The sequence below is a fragment of the Sturnus vulgaris genome, chromosome 30, assembly GCF_052056855.1.
Source record: "Sturnus vulgaris isolate bStuVul1 chromosome 30, bStuVul1.hap1, whole genome shotgun sequence".
Classification (NCBI taxonomy): Eukaryota; Metazoa; Chordata; class Aves; order Passeriformes; family Sturnidae; genus Sturnus; species Sturnus vulgaris.
Window position 1 is genome coordinate 1,798,267 of NC_142272.1, and position 22,829 is coordinate 1,821,095.

At 57.2% G+C, this 22,829-nt stretch overlaps 2 protein-coding genes across 2 annotated transcripts; both read right to left on the bottom strand.

Annotated features, from left to right (window-relative positions):
* Positions 1-728: 728 nt before the first annotated feature.
* Positions 729-11,239, bottom strand: ACVRL1 (activin A receptor like type 1). The gene is made up of 10 exons (XM_088180689.1): positions 10,930-11,239; positions 7,961-8,031; positions 5,877-6,101; positions 5,421-5,620; positions 5,233-5,332; positions 4,801-4,947; positions 3,726-4,001; positions 3,087-3,284; positions 1,936-2,066; positions 729-1,828 (listed from the first exon to the last, which is right to left on the bottom strand). The coding sequence occupies exons 2-10, from the start codon at positions 8,025-8,027 to the stop codon at positions 1,694-1,696; spliced, it is 1,479 nt and encodes a 492-aa protein (XP_088036815.1). The 5' UTR covers positions 8,028-8,031; positions 10,930-11,239; the 3' UTR covers positions 729-1,693.
* A 3,150-nt stretch (positions 11,240-14,389) lies between these two features.
* Positions 14,390-17,371, bottom strand: ANKRD33 (ankyrin repeat domain 33). Its single transcript, XM_014891818.2, has 4 exons — positions 17,051-17,371; positions 16,673-16,802; positions 15,877-16,017; positions 14,390-15,383 (listed from the first exon to the last, which is right to left on the bottom strand). Exons 1-4 carry the CDS (start codon positions 17,369-17,371, stop codon positions 14,608-14,610), a joined length of 1,368 nt encoding a protein of 455 aa, XP_014747304.2. The 3' UTR covers positions 14,390-14,607.
* Between the last annotated feature and the right edge of the window lie 5,458 nt (positions 17,372-22,829).

A 22,829-nucleotide genomic window follows, 5' to 3' on the forward strand; every position in this document is an offset into this window, starting at 1 on the left:
TGGGCATGATTTGTGTGTGCAAGCATGATTTGTGTGTGTGCTTGATGTGAGAGTGTGCGTGTGTGATCTTCTTGGGGCAGGAGGGACTGAGCCAGCCTGGGCTGGGCACCCAAGACTAGAGCTGGGCACTCCAAACCCCGGGTGGGGCATCCCAAACCACAGGCTGAGCATCCCAAACCCCAGATAAGGCACCCCAGCCCGGGGCTGGGCATCCCAAACCACAGGTAGGGCACCCCAACCCCGGGGCTGGGCACCCCAAACCCTGGGCAGGGCACCCCAAACCCTGGGCAGGGCACCCCAAGCCCCAGGCTGAGCACTCCAAGCCCGGATCAAGGCACCCAAGACCCCCCATGACCTCATGCCCTGCCCAGAACCAGCAGCTGCTCTTTGCTGCCCAGTTCCTTCCAGTGTCTAACTGGGCACAGACCAGCTGAGATGTGCTGAGAACACTTTGGAGCTGAACCCCCTGAATGTTATCCAGCTCTGCTTCCATCCTGGGAGCTTTGGCTCTGCAAAACCCTCAGAGCTGGAGGACTGGTGCCCCCTGGAGCACCCACAGCCTCTCATGGGCGCAGGGAGAGGGTTGGCACGAGGCTGGAGCCGGGTTTATTATGGGATCCAACGGTGCTGCTGGAGACGTGGAGGTGAAGCCATGAACTGAACCATGCAGGAACATCCAGGCCCATCCTGCCGTGGTGCCCGGGGCCCAGCATGGGAGGTTCGGCAGCTCTTAGGTGATAAAATAGCTTTACACTTTATTAAATATATTAAATCTTAATAATTAAATAGTTATGTGGCAAAGCTGGTTCTGCTGAACGTCCCATCCTGGTCATGTCCAAACATCTCCAAGCACGGGGTGGATTTTGGGATGGTGGGGAGCAACGTGGATGAAGCCAGCTGAGCCAAAACACCTCAGAAAACTCCAAAATATTGGCAAAGACCCAAAAGGGCACTTCTTTGTCAAGGGAGATGCTGGCTGCCTGGCAAGGAAGAATCCCCATGGGACCCCCATCCTGGCATATGGGATGTTCAGGCCATGCTGGACGCTCCTCATTTTTGGGATCCCCAAAATGCAGGGTGCAGATCTGGCCTGGCCGGGGGGATGCTGCCCTTGGACCATCCTTTCCCAGCGAAACCCGTCCCTCCTTTAGCGAGAGGTGCTCCGGGCACCGCGGCTCTGCCGGGGAATTCCTGCCGCTGCCAGCGCCGGGCGGGTCTGGGCAGCTCCTCCGACGATGGTGCCGGGCTGGGTGGGTGCCCCGAGGGCCGGGGGTGCAGCACTGGGTGGTTCTGCCATGGGTGCCCCGAGGGCCGGGGGTGCAGCACTGGGTGGTTCTGCCATGGGTGCCCCGAGGGCTGGGGGTGCAGCACTGGGTGGTTCTGCCATGGGTGCCCCTCGCCGTGGCATCCAGGACTCGGGGTGGGCGAGCAGCTGCCATCGAGACGCGCCGGTGTCGGGTGACGGATCCAGGGGATATTTTTATGGCTGGGTGGAAGATTCTTCCTTTGGTGGCTTTTTTTGTTGTTGTTGTTGTTTGTTTGGTTTTTTTTCTATTTTTTCCGTGCTTGCAAATTCAGCCGGCTCGAAGGAGGGGTGGGAGAGGCAGGAGCTGTGAGTAAATCCCCTCTGTGACCGGAGCCATCCCGTCCCCGGTGCCGCCCGTCAGTGGCTCCGGTGTCCAGTTCCCGGCGCTCACTGCTCCGGTTTTGGCTTCTCTACGGAATTGTTCAGCTTCTTCAAGGTCTTTTTAATGCGCAGGGCAGTGAGACGGGCCGAGGGGCTCTGGTACCAGCACTCCTTCATGATCTTGGCCAGTGCCGACAGAACCTGGGGAGGCACGAAAAGAGGGATAAATGGAAAGGGTTTAATGGGTAGTAAAGGTCCGGCTCGGGCTGGGAGGAGTCGGTGCCCCCGATGGGGAGCTCAGGACTCACCGAGTCGGAGAAGAGGCGGTTGGGGATCACGGGGGTCTGCTGGTCCACACACACCACCTTCTTCATGTCCTCGAAGCTGGGGTCGCTGGGCACGGCATCGAAGAAGGGCGGCCGATACTCCTCCACGATACCTGCGGGACGAGGGTGGTGTGAGGGCGGCGGAGAGCGAGGGGTTCACCCCTGTCCTGCACATCTGGGACCGCCTGGAGGGTCTCGGCAGCACCGAGCTGCCCCCTGCCTTGGGGGGCACGAGGGGAATGGCAGGTGGGTGTGCTCACCTGGGCACGTGGGAGCTGGGTCTGGTACCGCTAGTGGCTCCAGCACCACCACGAATATCAGCTCCGGCACCAACTCCAGCACTGGCACCTGCCCTTGGCACTGTGGCCACCTCCACTCAGCACCTGGTGGTCGGCCTGGCAGCTGGCCCAGCTAATCTCTGCTTAATGCGTGCATATGTCCGTGTCCCCGTGGGATTTAATGTCTCTGGGAAACCTCGAGCCCCCAGCCCGCACCCCAAGGGGTGACCCCAAAACTTCAGGGTCCCCTGGAGTTCCCCACCCTCGATCCCCTGAAGCTGTCCTGGAGAGTGAGGGATCCTGGAAGGGTTAAACCCAGGCGGCGGAAGGTCATTCCTGCTCAAGGCTGGGGTAATTCGGAGTAAATGTGTAATCTGAGGGAGCCCGGGGGCCGTAAATGAGATTATTCCGGCCAGACTGCGCCTGGGGGGACTGTCCGCCCCATCCGTCAGCGCCCACCATTCAATTAATGCTTTTAATGGACTTTTCCGTGATAAGCAGCACTGGCCAGGCAGCCCCAGTTAAGTTCATCCCCAGCCCAGGGGGACCCTACCCCTTGTCCCAGTCCCGAGCTCCCGAGCCAAGCCTGGCGGCCGGAGGTCCCGGCCGTGGCCGCTTTCCAGGCAGCTCTTGAAGCTGCTTGTTTTCTAATCAGCGCTGAACAAACAAAGCACTGATTGAGTCTAATGGGCCCTTTAATCAGGGAGCCGGGTGCTGACACTAGATTACAGTGTTTATAATTTACAGCTAATCTTCTGGGCGAAGGAAAGGGGAAGAAAAAAAAAAAAAAAAAAGCCAGCAAGAAAAGGAGGGAAGGCGGGAACGGAGCCTCGCGGGGAGCCGGGAGCTGCTCACCATTCACCACCGTCCGCCGGGTGATCTCCCAGAGCACCAGCCCGTACGCCCAGATGTCCGTCTTCTTGTAGGACTCGAAGCAGTCGGTGCGGATCTGCTCGCTCAGCACCTCCGGGGCCATGTAACGCTTGGTGCCCACCCGGGGGTTGTTGCCAATGTCCAGGTAGTCGCTGCCCTGGGAGTGCATGACCGCCAGCCCTGGGGGGACAGATCACAGAGGCATTTGGGATGACTTCTAAGGTCATCAATTCAACTAGAAGATGCTGGGATAGCGGCCGTGGTCTGTGCTGTGCTGCATCCATGTGGCTCAACATCCCTGAGGTACCAAAACCCCAGGACACCACAGCCTTGTGGCACCGTCACCCCGAGGCATCACATCCCTGCAATATTACATCCCCAGGATGTCACATTCCTGGAACATCACATCTTGAGGTCCTGGGGTTCCTCATCCCTGGGGTACCACATCCCTGGGTACCACATCCCTGGGTGCTGCAGCCCTGTGATTTCACATCCCTGGGGTACCACATCCCTGGGGTTCCTCATCCCTGGGGTCCCACATCCCTGGGTACCACATCCCTGGGTGCTGCAGCCCTGGGATTTCACATCCCTGGGGTACCACATCCCACCCCTCTCTCTCACCCAGGTCTGCGATGCAGCACTGCCGATTGCTTTTCACCAGGATGTTCCTGCTTTTCAGGTCACGGTGGGCGATGGCAGGTTTGCCTTGTGTGCCAAAAATCTCCACATGGAGGTGGACGAGGCCACAGATGATGGAGGAGGCCAAGCCCAGGCAGGTCTCCACATCCAGGGCTGTCCTCTGCAGGAAATCGTACAGAGAGCCGTTCTCGTGGTAGTGGGTGATGAGCCAGAGCTGCGTGCTGGAGTTCCTGGACGTCATGTCAGAGGCAATGAAACCTGGACAGGGAGAAACACCAGGGGTCAGGGGCCCCCCCTGGGGCTGCCCTCATTTCTCCAGCCCTCCTGGCTCTCCCGCTGTCTTAGGCTGCAATACAGGATGTGACCAAAAGTGTGAATTCTGTCACCATCTGTTAAACCAGCTGGGGCAGTGATCCTGATCTCTGTGGGGAATATCTGCTGTTGATGGGCCAGGTGTTAAAATCAGCTGTTGCAGTGTTCTTTATCTTTCCCACAGCCCATCCTCCCTCCAGGAGATCTCTCCTGTTCATGGCCATGCAGTCCCAGGGCAGGGCTGATCAAATTCCATCATCCCATTGGGAGATGCTCCAGCCAGGGCAGGAGCCAAGAATTTCCTACCCAGATCAAAGCTGAGATTTGGAACATCAGAGCAGCCTTTACCCACTGGATCCCAGAGGAAAACCAGAGCCTTGCACATCATCACTGGGAAAACTGCACCTTGTGCAGGAGCCCTGCTCCAGCAGAACCACATCTGTCACTGCAGGAGGATGCAGCCACCATGGAATGGGACTGCACCAACCCTGCCTGACTGACGGGGGCACCTTGGATTCTCCCTCTGCCCCTGCTCTGGGTTTGTTCTCTGCAATACTGGATTTCTATTTTAATTTTCCTAGTAAAGAATTGTTATTCCTATTCCCATATCTTTGTCTGCAAGCCCCTTAATCTCAAAATTATAATAATTTGGAGGGAGGGGGTTTACATTCTCCATTTAAAAAAAGAGGCTCCTGCCTTTCTTACAGACACCTGTGTTTCAAATCAGGAGCCCAGGAGCACTCACCCAGGATGTTGTCATGGCGGAGGAGGACGGTGTTGTAGATCTCTGTCTCACGGAACCACGACTGCTCGTCCCGGGAGGAGAAGATCTTCACGGCCACGCTCTCCCCGTGCCACACGCCTCGCCACACCTCACCATAGCGCCCTTTACCTGGCACAGCCGTGGCACCGCGTCACGCGGTGCTCCAGGTGGGATGCACCTGGATCCCGTGTGGGGCAGCGATGGAGCAGCACAGGATTCCCTGACCTTGGCCAGCATCCACTCACCCACCCCGCTGCTCCCTCCCTCCTCAGTCAGCAAAGGGGAGGAATTTGGGGTTGTTACTGCGTTTAGGCTGCCATGCTTGGGCCCCTCCTGGGTTTGAAGCTGTGGTGGCATCACTCAAGCACCAGCTGGGGGTGACTGGGGCAGCCTCCCCTTGGCCTCTCTCCTTACCCACGCACTCCATGAGGGTGATTTGCCGTGCCACCGTCCTCTGGACAAGAAAAGGCAGCCCAGAACCACTGCCTGTGGTGCAGTCATCGTTCAGCAGGTCCTGTGCAAATCCATGGGGTCAGCATGGAGGCCATCCCTACACACACACACCTTGGGGACGTTTAGGGTCCTTCAAGGAGCTCACCCACCTCTAAGGTGCTGTCTCCCATCATGGATGCCTTCAGCATGAGGTCTGTGTCACCAAAGTCGCTGTGCTTGTGGCGGTGCTGGGCCAGCTTCCAGCAGAAGAGTGCCGTGAGTGCCACGAGGACGAGGAGGGAGAGCAGTGGGATGAAGATCATCAGGAGGAGGTTGGGTAGGGAAGGACTCTTTACCAGGGCATCTTCTCCTGGGTGGGGGAAACAAGGGATGGAAGCATGAGGATGGACCTGGGAGGGTGCAGGTCAGGGGTTTGGGCTTGGACCTGGGGGAAAGCATCTCTGCATTGGGATCAACCCCATGGACAGCAGCTCTGCAGGCACAGCCCAAGAAATGACCCCTGAGGACATCTTGGTGGCTCTGTAAGTGCTGAGTGAGGACAGGGATGCTCTCAACCACATCCCCATCCACGTGGGCAGCTCATCCCGTCCCCCTTGCCCCCGTACCTTGCAGGAAGATCTGCAGCTCGGCGTTGCACATGTGGGAGTTGCAGCACTTCATGCCGTACTGCTCCGTCACGGGCGTGTGGCAGTGCTCCAGGATGTTCTGGGAGAAGCAGCCCCGGTGCTGGGTGATGGTCCCCTCCTCCCTCCTCTTGCTGACAAAGCACACCTTGCCCGTGCAGTTGGGCTGGCTGCAGTGGGGCACATCGCAGGCACACAGCAACTCCTCTGTGGGCATGAGAGGAGTGCCACGGGGTCACCACACTGCCATGGGGTCACCACACTGCCCACTGTGCCACGGGGACACCACACTGCCATGGGGTCACCCCACTGCCCACTGTGCCATGGGGACACCACACTGCCCACTGTGCCATGGGGACACCACACTGCCATGGGGTCACCACACTGCCCACTGTGCCACGGGGTCACCACACTGCCATGGGGTCACCACACTGCCATGGGGTCACCACACTGCCCACTGTGCCATGGGGTCACCACACTGCCCATTGTGCCATGGGGACACCACACTGCCACGGGGTCACCACACTGCCATGGGGTCACCACACTGCCATGGGGTCACCTCACTGCTCACTGTGCCATGGGGTCACCACACTGCCCATTGTGCCATGGGGACACCACACTGCCATGGGGTCACCACACTGCCCACTGTGCCACGGGGTCACCACACTGCCACGGGGTCACCACACTGCCCACTGTGCCACGGGGACACCACACTGCCATGGGGTCACCACACTGCCCACTGTGCCATGGGGTCACCCCACTGCCATGGGGACACCACACTGCCATGGGGTCACCCCACTGACACGGGGTCACCCCACTGCCCACTGTGCCATGGGGTCACCCCAGTGCCCACCCAGGAGCTTCGGTGGCTTTGGTTACAGGGACATTGTCCTAAAGACTCTTGAGCCAAGTTTTGAGAATGGGCAGCCTGGGACCATCACAGAAGGAGGGGGGAAGGCTGCTGTGAGTGCTCCGTCCATCCTGACACCTCCCAGAAAATCACTGGCCTCCAAGTCCCAGCCCTGAACCTGGATGTCACCTGTTCCCAGAGCCCCAAGAGGCTCCATGGAATGGACTGTGCATCCAGCACCAGCAGCTGGGATGAACTGGGATGTACTGGTTTACAGCACACAGGGTCACATCTTGCCCACGGAATCCCAGGGGTCATGGGACCTATAGGATCCCTTATCCCGGGAGCTGGGGTGGATCAAAAGCCCCAAATTCAGCCACTGCCTTCCCAATGGGCAATTTGGGAGCTGGGTGCCACCCAGGGTCTTTCCTGGAGTTTTTCCTGACTTCCCTGAAGGCACTTTCCTGCACCATGGTGCCAGAGTGGCTCAGATGGCAGCCACCCTCCCAAATTCCTAATTTAGCTCTGCCCTTTTGCACAGAAAATATCCCTCCTGGAATCAGTGAGTTCAGTGTGAGGGCAGCCAGACATCCGGTGGTGAGGGGACAGCGAGGGGATAGCGAGGGGACAGCAAGGGGACAGTGAGGGGACAACAAGGGAATGGCTGTGGTGACCATCCTGCCCTTTCTGTCCCCCTGCCCCAAAGGCTGCCTGGTGCCAGTGCTGTGCCGTGGTGGCAGGGCCAGTTTGGGTTTGGTGGCCCCCTGGGCAGGACAGGGACTCGGTGGAGACTCATCCCCCCCAGTAACTCTGCTGCTCCTCCCCACCAAGCCACGTTATCCTGGACCTCCCTGCAAAAGCACCCAGCCTGGATCTGTCCCCAGGTCACCTGATGCTCCCCTGGGATGCTGAGCATCTCCTCCTGCTTCCCCTCATCATCATCATCATCATCATCATCACCCCTGGGGAAACCCACATTTGTTAGTATGTGGTACCAGCCTTTCCCCATCTCCCCTCTGGTGACAGCAAAGCGCTTTGATCAACCACAATTAATTAAGCTGAGATCCTCTCTGGGGGTTGGGTCACCATCCCACAGGGGCATAGCACAGTCTCTGAGGAGCCCAGCTCCCTCCCTGGGTTTTATTTTGGGCAGAGATGCTCCCAAAAAGCCGAGGGTTTATTTTAACCTGCTGTCACCCCGTTGTGTGACACTCACCGTCTGCGAAGCTGAGGGACAGGGTCACCAGCGCCAGCAGCACCCGGCCAGAGGCTGCACACAGCATTGTCCTGTGGAGAGCAGAGGGGTGAGAGCAGCCCCTGCACCCCCAGGGCTCCTCTCCACCCGTGGGGGCTTTGGGAAGGGGCGGGGGGGCTTTGCACAGGGCAGAGTGAGGTAGGATGGGCTGCTCCCAGTGGAGTTTGGCTCCGGACATCCTGGGTACAGCCCTTCCTGACAACAGATGCCGGGACCTCCCAAGCTCAGGGGACCTCCCTACCATGGCATGGGGTGGCACTGTGGCCCCACAGCGCTCAGGAATGTGCTGGGATCGGGCCTGGACGCATCCCTGCAGCCCCAGCCTTCTTCTCTTCCCTTCTCCCAGTGATCCAGCATTCCCTCCTGTTCCCGTGGCTCCTGCTCCCTAAAACCTCAGCCCCCGTGGGCTTGGCAGCCCTGAGGATGCCACGGCCCTGCTGGAGATTCCAGGGTTGGCAAGACCCCGACCATGGGATGGAGCTCAAAGCCCCAACACCACGGGCAGCCCCAACAGCACCAGAGCCACCAAAGCCACGGGCAGGGCTCAGTGCTGGGGGTGCTTTTGTGTGGAGCTTATCAATGACACAAACAGAGGTGCTGGGACAGCCAAAAATTCCTTGCTGAGCCTTTGGGGGAAGTTTGGCTATTTTTAATCTTCCTTTTTTTTTTTTCTTCTTGTAAAAGAGACATTTCTGCCAAGGCAAACACGGCGATCCCCCCGCTGCCCCCCGCCTCGCTCCATGGCCACAGGCCCCAGCCCCTCCTCAGCTCATTCTTCGTGTTCCCGACATAAACATGCCAAAGGCTCCGTTTCCTGCAATTGAAGAGCCCAGCCCAGGGCTGCTGGGACAGGAATCAAGATTGTTTAGATTCTGGCCTTGATGGGGAAGCGGAGTCACGCAAGCCCGGCCCTCGGGAGCGCACACGGACGTGGCTGACCCCGGCAGGCTCCAGCCGTGCTGTAAATCGGGCTTTTCCTCCCCAGAATAACTCACTTGGTTGCTGCTCTAGGGGAGGAAACAGCAGCCAGATGCCGGGTGCTGGAGGGCAGGAGCTGGGGGCTGGTCCTTGGTGCCCGGTGTGAGGAGTGATGCCAGGCTGACCCATCCGACCCCCAGCTGGGTCAGGATCAGCTTTGTTTTAGAATCCCAGCTCCCCCAGAGCTGGACTGGGATCTGCTTTATTTTAAAACTCAGCCCCTCTGGAGCTGGGCTGCTGATTCCTGACCACTGGGATGCTGCCAAGCACCACCACACTTCTTGAAATCCTGACAGCTCCAGGATGCACATTTTCAAAGGGAGGCTGAGTCTCCCAGGTGGTGAATTCCCTCCTGGGAGCCACTTCCACAAAATCCTGAACCATGACACAGCTGCAGGATATTTGCCATGAAATACAAAAGCAGGCAGGGCCTCACCCAAAACTCTGTTGTATGTGAAACATCCCGTGGATTGTCGTTGTTACTGAGAGCAAACCTTAATCCAGAGCTGTTCCTGGCATCCCACAGCAAAAACATCCCAGGAAAAACATCTTCAGTAATGGCACAACCAGTCCTGGCATACCCATCCCTGTCCTTCCTTCCTCCTTTCTCATCAGGAGCTGCAGCTCACGTGCCCTCCTGACATCCACGGCATCTCACCCTGCCTGGCTGGGTGCTCTGTTCTATTATTTGGGATTTGTAGCATCAGGAGAAGGAAAAAACCCCAAGGGGAACGTCTGGGATGGGACATGGGTGCTGGCAGGAGTGGCTGGGAGTGGCTCGAGAATCTGGAGCAAGAACAAACCCGGGGGAAGGGGAATTTCCCCATCACCCCCATGGAGAAAAAAGCAAAGGGAAAATGGAGCAGGAGACAACAGGAGCTCCGGGAAGGGTGGCCAGGCACAACCCTTGGGATGTGTGGGATGGTTCAGGGATCTCTGCTCTCACCAGGGCAGCTCCTCAATGCCAGCTCTTCCTCCTTCCCCTGTGGTTTCTGCTGCTGACAGGGGGTTTAGGCACGGGATGTGGCTCAGGGCTCAGTTCCCTGTGCCGCCTTTTCCCACACAGCCGAGCCCCTGTGCCAGTGCTGGTGCCAGGTGAGCCAGGCGTGTTCTGGCTGCAGGGTGAAGAACTGCATGGACACCAGGGCAGAGCTGCCAGGAGCTTTGTCACACATCCCAAAACTCCAGCCTGGTTTCAGGAACAGGTGGAGGTTTTCCTTTCCCTGCCTGCAGCTGCAGGTGGGTCACAGATCCAGCTGCATTCACCCTCCAGGGCTCCAACAACCCAGCCCCTCTCGCTGATGGGCATTTCCATTCCAGGAACATCACCACACTGAGAGAGCAGCAAAACCCGCCCAGGTTCACCTTGGTGTGGGGATGGCGTCTCCTGTGGCTCGTGGTGCAGAGCAGGGACAAGGGCACTGTGGCTGCCCTGGCCTCACAGAGGGCTCCAGGGCCAGCCCTGTGAAGGAGCTCCATGGTGGGGCTCTGCCCAGCTCGGCTTTGGAGATGGAGCCTCTTTAGTGACCATTTGGGTATACTTTGCCCACCCTGCTCTGGGAGGGGGAATTTGGCAGTGCAGAAGGGGAGCATTGAGGTGGCATTCTCATGTTGGAGCCCTCGCTAGCAGAGCTGTCAACTTTCCCTCAATTTTCCCCTTGCCTTTTCAAAATATACCCAAATTCCCCATTTCCCATGTCGATTCCAGCTTTTCCGTTGTGGTTACTTATTATTTCAGCTCTTTAGCAAGGACCTGGGGACAGACCCTGCTACCACCACACTGATGTGAGCCCTGATTTGAGCCCCTGGCCCAAATTCCAGCCTCTCTAACCCTGACACCAACACCAGCGTCCCATGAAACACAAAGGAAATGGGGCCAAATCCTGATTTTGGGGGTAAACCAGGAGGAAGCCCTGAGCAGCCCCAGACCCCACAAGCTCTTCCCCACTCACCTACAGCATCCAGGTCGTGTGGGAGCCCACGGCACTGCCCGGCCCTGGCGAGGCTCTCCCGGCCACAGTCCCGCTCCTGGATCTGGGGCAGCTTCGCTTCGTGCCCTGAGCCCCAACTCCGAGGATCTTCATGGATCTGCTGCCCTCCCACCACCCATCCTGTCACCGTGGGGGCTCCCACGGCCGTGGGATCCCGCTGTGGGAGTGTCACCCACCCTGGCCTGGCTGCAGGGGCTCAGCTTGGCGACCCCGTTGTCCAACGCAGCCGTTTGGCAGCTGCTCTGTGGTCTGGATGTGGGAGAAGTCAAAAAAATGTTTCTTATTACTGCCTCTTCCTGCCTGGCTTCTCTCCACCACTCCCAGCTAATAAAGCATTTCCTATTGCTGAGCACACAGCCACGACCAGCCTCCCTTCCTCCCGCTCACCGGGCCCCAGCTCCATCCTGGTTGCTTTCCCTTGCCTCTTACTCCCTCCTTGTCCTTCACCGAGCATTTTCCCACCCACTTTCCCAGTCTTCAGGGCAAACCCTATCCCATGGTGTGGACATGGCCATCACCACTTCACCCTGAGCATCCCCAGGTCTTTAGCAGGAGCACGGAGCAGGGATGGGGATGGGAATGTTCCAGAGAGATGCTGTGGCAATGACCTCGACCTGCTTGGCCACCCCTCCTGCTCCAGCCCTCCCGGGGATGGAGCTTTGTGGCAGAGCCAAGGGGCTCCCTGCTTCTTCCATGCTGGACCCAGAAATTCCAGGGTGCAGTGCTAAAGTCATGCCTTCTTGGGCTACCTAAAAACAGAGGCCAGGCAAAATTAAGGGAATAAAAAGCGGTTCTATTTATTGAAGGGCCTTTAGGTACATTTCAGGCAGATGAAGCCCCCCTAGGGGCAACACCCAAAAATGGACCAAACTTATAGGAGAAAACCCATGACCCATCGTCCATTTTCTAACGAAATGTACAAAATGTTCCTGAAGGCCCTTTAATAAATAGAACAGCTTTTTATTCACTTAATTTTACCTGGTCTCTGTTTTTAGGCAGCCAAAAAGGCATCGGGAGTGCACAGAGGATCCCCCCCGGGGGTGTAACACGGCATCAGGGCGTGATGGAGACGTGCAGCCCTTGCTGTGGCCGCGGAGCAGGGCACGGTGGCCAAGTGGCTTCACTCAGAGCCTTGTGCTGGCCTGTCCCCGCTGTCCCCACACCACTCTGGGTGACAGGCACTGGGACAGGGTGGGCAGAGCCGTTCCCACGCCAGGGACCGGGCACTTCCCTCTCCCCCGAGCTCCCGGCACCGCGGGCAGCGGAAGCGCCGCTTCCCTTTTTGCCGCTCTCAGGGCTGTCCTTTGGGCCACCCCAATCTCAGCTGCTTCTCCCTCCTCCCGTCCCACACTTCTCCCTCCAGTGCCATCCCCAAACCTCATCCCTGCCTCGCTGCCAGCTGTTTCCCTGGCACGGTGACCCTCTCCAGCATCTCAGCTTCTTTCCCAAGGAGATGCCAGGGCCTGATTCACCTCCCCGCTGCCATTGCATCACCGACTGCATCCTGAACCCACCCGGAGCCTCCCAGCGCCGGGCACGGCGGCGGCGGAGCGCGGAGCCTGCCCCGCTATCAGCCGCCATCTAGGAAGTTCAAGCAAACAAAAGCACAAAACCAGGATGAAACACGAAGGACCTTCAGATGTGACTTTGCCCGTGCGGACCCGGAGCTTTGGCGCGGGAGAAATGGGCAGTTTCCATCAGATTGGAGCTGCCCAGAGGAAGCCGATGCCTGCAGACATCTTATCTCCGTGACCATCAGGCGGGTCTCGGTGATCCGGCCGGATTGGCCCCTCCCGGGGTTATTCCTGGAAGGTTCTTGCATCCCTTCCATGGGAGCAGACACAGGGCATCCTGCTTTTACGGCTGCGGGCAGGAGTTATTCTGGGCTCGCCAGCGCTTCAGCAAGGGCTGCTGCTCGCTGGTTTGATCCCTGCAACTCCACCTTTCACACGGGCCGCCTCCTTTTTAAATCATAATCATCACTGAGGGGATAAACAATGCTTAAAAATTTCTGAAAGTCCCTACATCCTAATCCTGGGGGACTAGAAGGGCAGAGATGGGTGAGAGCCCCGGGCTCAGCTGCAGCTCTGGCTCTGTCACGGTGGGAAAGTGAATTCCTCCAGAGTGGGATCGACTGTAGAGGTATGGGATGGGCAAATCAGTCCCACCGCAGGCTCCTCCCCGGTTCCAGCCCATGTCTGGGGCACAGTGGGTGAATCAGCGGGGCTGGGCACCACCCACAGTCCCGTGCCAGCCGCGGTACAGCCTCCCGTCAGACTTCCCTTCATCATCCCGCTGCTCATCGCTGTGATTTCATCCTGCAGAAGGGAAGGGGCATCCCTGGACCACAGCCGGACCCTCCCCGGGTGCACCCAGCCGTCCCTTGAGGTCTCACTGAGCCATCCCCGCGGTGGCAGGGGGTGAGGGGCCGGTGGGAGCGCGTCCCTCCCTTCCCCCTGCGTGGCAGGAGCCGGGCTGGCACGGCTCATGGCACGGCTGCTCCATGTGCCGCCCGCCCCCGGCTCATCTGCGAGCGGCAGGAGCTGGCGAGGGAGGGCAGCCACGTGCGGGAGAGCCCGAGAGAGCCAAGGCACCGAGGGGAACAGACGGGGAGGCTGCAGCTCCTTCCCCACGGGAATCCTTCCCTGCCTGCGGGGAAACAAAACCTCCCGGGGCACCACAAAGGGCAGAGCTGCAGCCTCCAAGTGGGGAGTGTGGACTCCTGTCCCCCTAAAAAGGGAGTGGTGCAGGGATGGGGCCAGGAATTATTTATGACCTGGGTAACTTTTGCTCTGAGCGCTGTGACACCGCTCATTGCCCTCCTGGAATCAAACTCTGCCCATGCTGCAGCAGCCCAGCTTCACGTTCCCACACTCTGGGATGGAGCTGGGTTTGAGAGGGGATTTTGAAATATGGGAACACCAACACGCTGCTGCTGCTGCAGCACCGGCAATGCTGGAGCTCTGGGGGCAGCTGGGGATGGAGCCAGAGTATCCCAAGCTTGGTTTCCAGCCTGTGCCTGCAGCTGGGGCTCCTTCCACAGCATGGAGCTGTTTCCCTGTGCTGAGCCTTGGTGTGTCCATCCACCACCCAGGAGCACACAGGAGTGGGGAATGTCACTGAGGATGTGACAGGGTGGCCAGGGGACACTGCCAGCAGAGGGGGAGCATTCCTGCCAGCCCCACAGCAACCCTGAGCTTTATTCATGGAATCAATCCTGTTAACATGGCAACCACTTCCATTTTAATTTGTTCAGCCACATTCCAATGCATGCCGTGGAACTGAGAGCTTGGGAAGATCGAAGAGGCAAAAAAAAGAAAAAAAAAAAAGAGGAAATAGCATAGGAAAGACTTGTGCCACAGCTCCCTGGCATTCCTGGAGCTTGGTCCAGAGCCTCAGGACATCAGTGCCCAGCACGACAAGTACCATGCTAGGGTGGCCACCCTTGGGGTGGAGAAGACAAGAGGCCAGGCAGGGCCTGTGAACCCCTGGGGATATTTCAGCTGGGTGTGTGTCCCCACATCATCCTCCTCCCTCGAACATTCCCATCCACTGGGAACAAAACCACCCCTGTGCCAGAAAAGCCAGCAAATCCGAGGGGACAGCAGGAGCCTTGTCCCCGCACTGACATCTCCAGCCTTAGCCTTTCTTTTTCTTTTTCTTCTTCTTCTTCTCCCCCGCCTTGGCCTCCTCGGCCGCTTTCTTCTCCTCCTTCAGCACCTTGTACCTCCACTGAGGTGGCTGCAGCAGGTGCTTGTCCTTCACACGCGGCTTCCTCTCCCCGGCGGACGAGCCCGAGGCTTTGCTCACTTTGATTTTTGGGACGGGCTCCCCGGGGAAGATGCTGTTGGCACGGCGCAGCCACAGCGGCAGGAAGCTCAGGAGGCGGCCGGGCGGCTGCCGGGGCGGCGGTGGCCGCGCCCCGGGCACGGCGTGGCCATTGCAGGAGGATCCCCCGGTGCTGGGGCGAGAGGACATCTCTGACTCGTCACCTGAAGCCGGGACGTGCTGCCCGAGGATCTCCGGCACCGACAGCCGGCGCTTGCCCACCTCGGGAGGGCTGTCGGGGCAGATGGTTTGGCAAGCGGTGGCCACGAAAGGGCTGGCAAGGGACGTGGTCATCCTCACCATGTGGTCCATCACGCCGTCCTCCTCGGGATTGCGGGGGATGTTGAAGGTGAAAATGGAGCGGATCTTCTCCGACAGCCTCTTGCTCCTGGATTTGGGGCTCAGGGCCTTGGCCACCAGCTCGGCCAGGGCTGGCCACTTGGGCTGGTACTGGGCTCCAAACTGCTCGGCCCGCGGGCGCCGCAGCAGGGTCCGGATGCGCACGGTGGTCTCGAAGCGGCCGGTGAAGGTCGCCCATTCCCGGGCTGTCTTCCCCTTCACGGCATCCACGGCCTGCAGGTCAGCTCCTGACACAGCAGAGAGCATCACTAAACCTCGGGATTTCAGCTTTTATGTTTTTGAAATCCTGTGCTTCGTTAGGGAGTAACTCTAAACTCCATATGGAGTGTTGATTAACTGTCTTCACGTTTTGGTCAGACAAAACAATTCCTCTAGGAATTGTCAAAGACACCCTCCAGCCTCAGGCCCCAAAAAGTGTAAACAAAAGTGAATTGGGAAGGAGCAAACTGGGGGAATATGACTTCATTACCTGAAACTAATTGGAGGATTAACCCCTGATATGTAAATAGACCAAACTCATATCTGTGTGGAAACCTCATGACCATCATCCATCTTGGGTGTAGACAGATGACTGCCCAAGATGAATCCACCGAAGGCCTTTCATAAATCCCCACTTTCTTCTCTTAACCTTGCTTAGGCAGCCCCTCCAAGGCACCATCACCACCCCAGCAGAGCCGCCCCTTTCCCAGGAGCGCCGGCGGTGCCCGGGGCGATGCTCACCCGCCAGGAGCAGGGCGGTGACGCAGTCGCGCTGTCCCTGCACCGCCGCCTTCATCAGCGCCGTCAGCCCCCGCGGGTCCCGCTGGTCCACCTCCAGCGCAGGGTAGTAGTTGAGGAGGTAGTTAACAATGGTGATGTGTCCTTAAGAGCCAGAGAGAAGCTGTGTTAGAGTTCCCACAGTTAACAGGGACGATGGCTGGGGCCTGTCGATCAAAGGATTTAGCGGCTGCATTCCGTGAGGATGCAGATGTAGAAGCTTGAAGGGATGGGGGTTGAAAGGGTTTGGGTTTGGTTTGGTTTGGGCATGGGGGGAACAGCGCTAATGAACCAGCTGCTTTAGTGGAGAACACAGGAAAGGGTCCAAAAATGCAAAAAAAACCTCATAAAATCATGAATTCTAGCAAGGATACAATGGGAATCGAGGGTGATCCCCACTTTGGGACCCTTCTCCTTCCCCTGCTGGTAAACTGGGGGGAGGGAGCCAGACTGGAAGTTTGGGCCCTCCACAGAGCTCAGAGCCTTTTGGCTCCCTGTGACTCCTGGAGCTTTCCTGGAGCACATGGGGCAGCTCCAGCCCAGCTCTGCCACTGGACACGGCACAGTTTGAGAGAGCACCCCTGCAAGAATCTCCATTTTCACATCGGTTTCAAAGCAGTGCTGAGGTGGACCATAAACGTAGCTGATGTCACATGCATCCCTTTCCCGACAGGAGGTTTTAGGGTTTTTGGGGGAAGCACAGGGGGGTCACATCCCTTCCAGAGGGTGCTGCTGTGCCAAGGCTGGGTGCAGTGCTGACCTGCCTGGGCAGCCATCATGAGGGCTGTGTTCCCATCGTTGTCCTGCTGGTTGATGTTGATGTAGGGACACTTCTGCAGCAGGGGCACAATGTCCACAAAGCCCTTGGAGCAGGCGACCATCAGCGCGTTCTGGAGAGGGAGCAACACTCAGCAAAGCTTCCCACCGAACTGTCCCCCCACCCAAACCAGGCAGGCACAGCACGGGAGGGCAGGCAAGGTTCTGCTGCAAGGATTGGATCCATCCCAGGAGAACCATTCCACCCTCTCCCTCCTGCTCCTCCTGCTTTAGCAGCCACCAGCCTTCAGGGTGTGTCCATTCCTGGAAAATCCTCTTTCTGCTCTGCAGGATGCCCACCCCAGCCACCCCAGCCACTCACCCTCCCGTTGATGTCCACCTCTGTGGCCTCGCTCCGGGTCACCCCACACTCCAGCCTCTCCCACACCAGCTTGGCATCATTCCTGGCACAGCACTGGTAGAGGCTGAGGAGCCCAGCACCGTCAGCCTCTGGGGACACCTCATAGCAGGGGTACACAGAGTCATCAGAGAAGATGCTGCTGCTGTCCGAGGGCTCCGAGGATCCTGATGATGCATCCTCTTCCTCCTCCTCCTCCTCCTCATAGTGCAGCTCCGGGTCGGAGGCATCCAGGCTGGGAGTGGGAGCTGCAGCACGTTCTCCTCCACTGCAGGCATCTGTCATCCGGCCTGGGCGGGGGGAGCCAGCCCAGCTCGGCCCCGAGCCCTGCCGGGGACCAGGAGCCTCTCCCGGGGCACTCGGGGGCACTCGGGACTGTCACTGCCGCTGTGGGACACAGAGGGGACACTGTCACTGTCACTGTCACTGTCACTGTCACTGTCACTCCCTGTCACACACAGAGGGAATGTGGGACCCGGGTGGGCTCCAGTGTCCCTGATCCCATGGAAGCCCCAGCTGCCTCCCAGCCTCCAGCCCAGCCCAGCAAGCCGGGTTCCATCCCCTGCCCCCTGCAAACGCTGACGTGGGGGTGTCAGCGAGCTGTGACACCCCAAGAGGGGAGCAGCAGTGGGAAAAACAGGGGGACGCCTCGGGAGTTTGAGAGGTGGGTAAGTGTCCCACAGCCTGGGCAAGAATCCAGGGGGTGGAGGGGTTGGGAATGGCTCCAGGGCTGCAGGGAGCTGAACAGCTGGGCTGCTGTGCCAAGCAGCAGGAGGAAGGACATGTCCACCCCCTCACACACAGGCTCTGAGCCCTTCCCAGCCACCCTCCCCATTTATCCAGGGCACAGCCCAGGAGATGCAAAGACTTTTCCCAAGAACAGCAGCTGGGAGCAGCTCCTGGCTCCCCCAGGACACAGGCCAGCCCTGGAACGGGAGCTGTGGGTAGGGATTAAATCCTTTCACTTCTAAGCAGAAGCCATTAATTGATGGATGCCATGAAAGGAGGAAAGCCTTCAGAATCCCACTAAACTTTCCCACCCCTTGGATGTTCCCAAGCAGGCTCTGGGGATGGAGGATCTCACCTTAATCTTCCCTGGGACTGCTCAGATCTTCCCTGTGGGTTCTTCTTCAGCTGGCAGCATCCTGGCCACAGCCAGGAGGGAAAAGTCCCCAGGCCACTCTGGAATGTCCCTCTGTACCCTCTGCAAGGTTTGTGCCCTGTGGCTTTTGGCACCAAAGCTGTGACAACCTGCACGTTGACGTGGGCTCAGCTACCCAAGAGATCTTAAATTAAACTGTTGCTTAAAATGGCTGCATCCACCCTGAGCAGGATCAAGACAGGATTTAGTGTCTTTAGCCGAGGAGCTGCTGGGAGCCCTGGGCTGTATTTTTGTACCTGTCTCACTTTGGCGTGACAGTGCTGCCTGAGCAGTCCCACAGGCTCAGCTGAAATCCCAAAAACTCCTTCCACCTGATTTTCTATCCAGGTGAATTGGCTGAGCAGATAATTCTGGGAAGCTGCTGCTCCAGTCAAGGGCTTGGACACCTGAACTGTACACGTGCCTTCAACAAACTCTGGGATTTCCCCTGAAAGGTGCCTGAGAGTTTCTATCCCTCCTGCTCCACTGGGAATGAATTCCAAAGCTCTCAGGGCAGCCTCAGCCCGGGAGTTGCAAACATTGTTTTCCAAATTACATCTGAAGCCTGACTATTCTTTTATCTTCAGCTTTAAAGGGTTTTTTGCTGTTGTTGTTTGCATGTGGTTGGTAGGTTTTTATGTGTTTCCTGAAGTTCAAGGGTCATCTGGACTGTGAGATCTGCAAAAAGACATTTCTAGTCCCTGGATCAGCTATTTCCTTGCCAAAAAGACAGGAATTTGGTGCCAAGGCAAATCGTGGGAGGCCGTGTTCCCCGTTTTCAGCAGAGTCCCAAAGGGCACTTTGCTGCATCCTTGAACATGAAAATGTGGCTCAGATGAGGGATCCCAGCTGTTTCCTCCGTGCTGGGAAGCACAAGCTGAGAATCCTGGAACTGAACACAAAGATCCTGGAGCTGAACATAAAAATCCTGGTGCTGAACATAAAGATCCTGGAGCTGAACATAAAAATCCTGGTGCTGAACATAAAGATTCTGGTGCTGAACATAAAGATCCTGGAGCTGAATGTGCAGATCCTGGTGCTGAAGGTGAGGATCCCAACACTGAACATCAGAATCCTGATGCTGAATGCCCAGATGCTGGGCATGCCATGCCATCACAGTGTCACCCTGGTGTGACACCTCCTGCCACCCTCCTGCTCTGCCTCACCTCAGGGAAGGACGGGGAGAAGATTTAGGGCTTAAGGAGTCAGCCTGGGAGCCATGTGCCATAATCTGCTGCCTGGAAAAATCAGGAGGCTCTGAGACAGTTATGTAAAGACAGAGCTGGGTGCTGGAATGGGTGCCCAGGTGGGTGCCAGGGGTGGTGGCAGCACAGAAAGCTCTTGCTGGTTATTCCAGATTTCCTCTATCTCAATCCAGGCAGTTTGTGTCGCTGTCCTGTTAGGACCGTGGGGCTGAAAGCAGAACTGGAGTGTTTTATCCTGGTTTGTGGAGCTGGGAGGTTTTGGGGGTCCCTTGAAAAGTCAGCACAGGCACACAGAGCTCTCTCTCTTTTGTTCTTGCCCAGATGCCGAGAGAGTTGCCTGGGGCAGGTTCCCCAAGCCGAGTCAGCCTGAGGCAGAAAACCTCTTTTATTCCTCTCGGTGTGCTGGAGAATCCCATAATACCTTTTTGGCCACTGTTGCTGTGGTAACTAATGTTTTTGGAGCCGGGAAAGATGTTTCTTCGACATTTTATTCCCCTCTCTTTTTCACTGTGTCCACCTGGGACAGCCATGCCAGGAAAATTGGAGCCCCTTCTCTGCACAAGTTCCAGCTGCTGCCCATGGAAGTGCCACTGTTGGGGGGCACGGGGCAGAAAACCCAGCAGCATTCTGGACCTAAAAAAGGCTTCCTCCCTTTTTGGAAGGAGATTTTTGTCCTCCAGGATTTTGTTTTGTCCCCGTTTCCCGTTGCTCGGTTGGGGGAAGAGGGAGTTCTGTGATGGCAGAGGCTGGATTGCTGTGTTGATTTTCCTTTACCACAGGGTCAGGGGAAATGGCTTCTCCACCACCTTGTCTTTGTGCCCTGGGCCACCTGGCCTGGACACTGGAGGGGCTTCTCTGCCCCTTTGTTTTTATTGTTACTGGAGAAGGGAACTTCTTGCCTTAGAGCCTTTGTATTTTTAGTTATTGTTGTTTCGTTATTAATCATTGTTGTGGTTTTTAGTAATTGTTGTTTTTTTCACATTTATCTTCTCACCTCTGTCTCTTTCTGTTGGTGAAAGGGCAATGCTTAAAACTAAAGGAGAGGTAACTCATTTGCCAGGCTCCACCCCATTAAAAAATCTTAAACTAAGAAAAATTTGGCTCCCAACTAAAGGGACTCAAGAGAAAAAGTGACAAAAATCCGTTTTTTTTCTGAAACATTTGTACATTGGGTGCAGAACTCCCTGCTCACCCTGCAGCTCAGTCTGTTGTGCTGAAGAGGAGCAGCACAAGGACCTGTGGATGGGGCTGCCAAGGTCAAAGTGTGACAGGGACACCTGGGCTGGCAGCACAAGGGACACAAAGTCACTCCCAGCCTGGTGTGCCCAGGATGATCAGGGAAGGAATGACCCATCCCAAGGGCTGGTGAGGGAAGGATGGAATTGGCCATGGATGCTGTCCCTGGTCACCCACTGTGACACTGATTGGTGCTGGCTCTGAGACAGAGACACTGCACTCGTGATTCTTGTAACAAAGACTCTGCACTTTATTTTTGGGAGTATTTAAACAGGGAGTTTGAGTTTTCCAGGCACACACTTGGGATTGGTTACAACCTCAGCTACTCATTCCCTTGGCTAATGTTCCATCTGCACTTAGGGTTCAATAGATGGGCTGGGATTCTCTGTATTTGCTCAAATCCCTCCTACTGTCACTCACCCACGTACCTGCCTGCCTACAGGCTGGGTTTGAGACTGCAGCTTGAAACAGCTGCAATATCCACAGCTGGGAAAGGTGAGGTGAATGGAGCAGGGCCAGAGGGTGAAGCCCCTGAGCTCTGGGCAGGGATCTCAGGCCCAAAGGGGAGGCCGGGCAGGGTGATGCCATCACGGTGTTGCAATTATGTCAAGACAGACTGGACTGGCATCACCACCAGTCCTTTATTATGAAACTTTTCGTGCTTTCTTTTCAGTGAACTTCTTTCTGACAACTCTGACTCCTCCTCTCCACTCTGCATAAGCAGCTCAAGCCCAGCCTGTCCCTTTCCCTGCTGCCTGACCCTGTCTGTCCCTCACACATCTTCTCACCATATCTGTCCCTTGCATGGCCACCTGTCCCTTCCTCCTCACAGCACAGCCAGCAGCCTCCATCCCAAACTGCAGCACGCTCTGGGTCTCGAGCTCTAACTGCAGTCAGTGGCCAGCTACCCCACTCTTTTATAACACCCAAATTCATTGGGCAGGCAGAGATGTTTCCTCAGTAATTCATCAGCATCCTTTCAACCTCTCTTCCCACCCCACAGCCCCTCAGAGCCACCAAGGCGAGCACCACGGGCTGGCAATGGGAGGAGGCACCAGGGGATGGCTGGAGATGGAGCCTGAGCCTCACATCACTGCCAGGACACCACCCTGGCCTTGGAAAACAAGTCCCATGGTGACATTGCAGCGCTGAAAGAACTGAGATGGACAGTGGGATTCATTTCAAACATGGTCTTATAATGACCAGGGATAGAGAGCACAGCAAAGAAAGGAATGGGGCTGGGTAGGGAAGGCAAGGCAGGGCAAGGGAGGAGAAAGGCACAGCAAAGCAAGGCCAGGGAAGAAAGCAGGAGGCAGATCCGAGTGTGGGATGGGTGTGCAAGGCAAGGGAGGGACAGCAGGGCAAGGCAAGGCAAGGCAAGGGCTGGCTTTAAAAAGCGAGGCAAGTGTGACATAGGCAAGGAAGGAGAATGACAGGAGGAGCAGGCAAGACAAGGCCAGATCAGGAAAAAAGCATCAGGGATGGGTAAACACGGCAATGCAGGGCAGTGGAGAGGTGGGAAGAGCAAAGGGAGGACACAGAGGGGTCAGTAAGACCAGAGCAGGAATGGCAAAGAAATGCAAGGTTGAGTAGAAAAAGGCAAGAGAAAGCAAAGGAGAGGTTGGCAAAGCAACGAGAGTCAGGGGAGAAGCAAGCAAGGAAAGGCAAGCCCAGGAGAAAAGGTTTGGGGAAGGGAATGGTGGGGGTGGGTGACCAAGGCAGGAGGGGAATGGGGGGGTTGGTAAAGGTTGGAGTAGGGAAGGCAAGGCAAGGTGGAGGAGGGGTGGGACTGGCAAGGCAAGGCAGGGGAAAAGGCAGGGGAAACCTTTACCTGAGGGCAGGTAAAGGTGAGGAAATGGAGGAAGGGAGAGGCAGCAGGGCAGGGCAAGTGCAGGGTTGGGTTTACAAGGCCAGGGAAGTGAGAGGCAGCCAAAGCGAGGAGAATCATCAGAGCAGCAGGCAGGGCAAGGCAATGCCAGGGAAAAAGGGGGAGGAAAGCCAAGCTGAGGGATGGGTGAGCAAGAAAATGCAAGGCAATGGAGCTGTAGAATGAGCACTGGAAGGACACTGAGGGCCCGGGAAGGGAAGGGAAGGGAAGGGAAGGGAAGGGAAGGGAAGGGAAGGGAAGGGAAGGGAAGGGAAGGTCAGAAATGGCAAGAAT